The sequence below is a fragment of the Nannospalax galili genome, unplaced genomic scaffold (genome assembly GCF_000622305.1).
Source record: "Nannospalax galili isolate Female #2095 unplaced genomic scaffold, S.galili_v1.0 scaffold285, whole genome shotgun sequence".
Lineage (NCBI taxonomy): Eukaryota > Metazoa > Chordata > Mammalia > Rodentia > Spalacidae > Nannospalax > Nannospalax galili.
Genome location: NW_008355157.1, coordinates 4460338 through 4463144, shown reverse-complemented (window position 1 = coordinate 4463144; position 2807 = coordinate 4460338). Strand labels below are relative to the sequence as shown.

Below are 2807 nucleotides of genomic sequence, written 5' to 3'. Positions count from 1 at the left end.
GCCCCTCCTTCGCTCTGCCAAAGTAATTTTTTTTCCCTTGGTGATAATGTTTGGGGTGTGTGGAGGAGGTTGCCCACAATTCAAAGCGCGCGTGGAAAGTGACTGGCTCTGTATTTTCTGTGAGCCTGAGGGAGGGGCGTTCTTCAAAGTCTGGATTTTTCTGGATTAACAAATTTAAAGATCGGATTCGTGCAAGAAGCAATACATCTAGGTCTGTTTAACAAAGTGCCCGGTCGGTCTTTTTTGCAACGCCCCCCGATCCTACCGGGAGAACGCTGGCTGCCGGGTGAGCACGAGTGTAGACGCGCGTGGCGCGCTAAATCTTGCAGCGCTCGCCCTCGCCAAGCCAGGTTTTGGGGCGGGGCGGGGGGTGGGGGGAGTGTTCCCTAGTTTCCCCCTCCGCACACTGGAAGGGTGGTGGGAAGGAAAAAAAAAAACCGAAACACTAAAACCCTTGATTTGAACATTCTGGGCGCTCCAAATTTTCAAACTCGTGGCCCAGCCCGCTTTGCCGTGGGGATCCGAGTGCGGAGAGGAAAGTTGGGGAAAGGTAAGTCGTGCGGGCACTTGGAGAAGTTTCCAAGGACACCAGATGAAGATGGAAACCTCAGGACAGGCTTCAGCTTCAGCTAGCAAAAAGAGAAAGTCGAGCCCGCCTTCCTGCCAGGAAAAAAAATAACAACACAACAACAAGAACTCCGAAGGGGGTGGAATGAGTGATGTCACAGAGCGCGCTGCAAAGCTGACAAAGGGTGGGCGCCCCTCCCCCTCCCCCTCCGCCCCGTGCGGCCCCAGGGAGGGGCGCCCCAGTGCGGGGGAGCGGAGCCCGTGGACTCGAAACTTTGCCTCTTTAAGAAAAAAAGTTGCGCACGGCTCTGAGTGGTTTTTTTTTTTTTTTTTCCGCCTTCTTTCCTCGTCTCCCCTCCCCCTTCTTCCTTTTGAAAGTTTCTTTCCTTCCCCTCCTCCCTTCCTCGCTCCCGCTTGACCGCATGGCTGATTCAACCTCAGTGTCAATCAACTTTTTTTTCCTCCTCCTCTTCTTCATTTAAATAAGTTTAAAGCTCCTCCTCCCCCCAGCCCACCAAATCTGAAACTTATAAATTGGGCTTTGCGCGCCGCAGCCCGGGAGAGTCAGAAAGGCGAGGGGCGCCGGGAGCAGGCGTGTGGGACTCCTGACCGGAGAGCCGGAGGCTGCGCCTTCCCCGCACCCGGACCTTCACGACACATCAGATCCGAGCCCTTGTCCCGTGGGAACGCCCATGATGACCACCACCCTCGTGTCTGCCACCATCTTCGACTTGAGCGAAGTTTTATGCAAGGTAAAGTGGGGCGGAGCGTTAACTTTTGAAAAGTTTTTCTTGTTCCTAAAAACGAACCCTTAAAAGTTTGAGTCTGGAGAAGCAGGAGGTAGAGGGAGTGAAGGGAGATGGCTTCTTTTACTGCCTACATTGCTCTCCAGTTTGAAGGAATTTGGCTCTGCCCTCCTTACTCTTGAGTTTCAACAGTTCCAGGTGGGGTTACATGTGAATTCGGGAAGCAAGGTTTTGGGTGGCGGAGTTTGCGAGGCAGGGGGTCGCGGAGGAGTGGCTTAGGATTGGGACAAGTTTTGAAGGATTCTTGTCTCCCTAATGTGCTGCTTGAGTTGGGGTTCGCTCGTGGGCACGTCTTCGCGGTGTGCGCTCTGGGCCTCCGAGCCCTTCCCAGCGAAGCAGGAGTTCGAGTCTGTCCAGCAACTTTGCTGGCCTGTGGGGTGAGAGTCTCTAGGGAAAGCGAGTCTGCCTGGAGCTAGGGGTCTGCGACGAAGAAAAAGGCTGCGACTTACGATTCAAAAAGATGTTGGCAAAGCGAGTTTCGTAATGGGGTTGGTGGCCTCCTCCCCAGCTGGGCTAGGCTCCTTCCCGCGAGAGTCCGTCGGTCGGGCTGCCGACTGCGGTTCAAGTGTCTTGACCTGCTTACCTGTGTTTGAGGCGCTTGGGCTCGTCAACTGAGGGACAGGGGAACAAAATGCCGCCAGAATTCGAGTTCCCGCCACTAGGGATTTAATGGGGACCTCCTTAAGCCCTTAGTTTGCCAGTCGGGTATTGGAGAAAACAAGTTTTCAAACCGAAATGTTCCAGGAGTGCGGTTGTAAAGCATAACTCTATAGATGTTGTTAATTTTTTTCCCAGAGCCCCTCAACCCCCAATTTGAAAGGATGAAGCTGCTAGGCTACTTTTTAATTGCTGAACTGTTTTGCCTTCTCTTAAACACGTCGGGTCATGTTGCTCTCTTTTCTCAGCTTGTTGCTCCTGTCTGTGCAGCTGCCAAGGCCCCAGGGCTGCAGGGTTGGGGTGCAGGGACGCGGAGGAGCTGTACAGCAACATCAAAAAAGTTTGAATTTTCAGCTTCTTTCCCTCCCCAGCTCCTTTAGCCCTGGCGATTGCCGGAGCTCCTGGGCAACTTCTTCCTTCTCTCCCTCGCTCCCCGCTCTTTGATCTAGTTCTCTTTCTTTCGCCCCCTCCCCCCGCAGAACTTTTTAAATGAACCTCATTGTTGGGAACCGGCTCTCCACTGGGTTCCTGTAATCCGCTCGGTGGGGTAGTTGCGGTTACAGGGTTACAGATTCCCGACCCCCCGCTGCTGATCCTAAGGGACTATAGATTTTGCACAATGACACCCACATGTGTCAGGGGCCTGGAGATAACTTCCCGGTCTCCCTCTCGCTCTCACTCCTTCCAAATCTTAGGTAGTTTGGGCAGGTGACCAGGGCCTCATTGGAACAAAACCCTACCTGTGGCAACACCCCCCCCCCCCCCATCCTGTCCCCG

At 53.9% G+C, this 2807-nt stretch overlaps 1 protein-coding gene across 1 annotated transcript in view; it reads left to right on the top strand.

Annotated features, from left to right (window-relative positions):
* Window positions 1–273: 273 nt before the first annotated feature.
* Zfp36l1 (ZFP36 ring finger protein like 1) overlaps window positions 274–2807 on the top strand; it is a 6234-nt gene continuing 3700 nt past the window's right edge. The window contains exon 1 of the mRNA XM_008852171.3: window positions 274–1319. Within this exon, the coding sequence (XP_008850393.1) occupies window positions 1260–1319 (60 nt within the window). The 5' untranslated portion in view covers window positions 274–1259. The remainder of the gene's footprint in view (window positions 1320–2807) is intronic.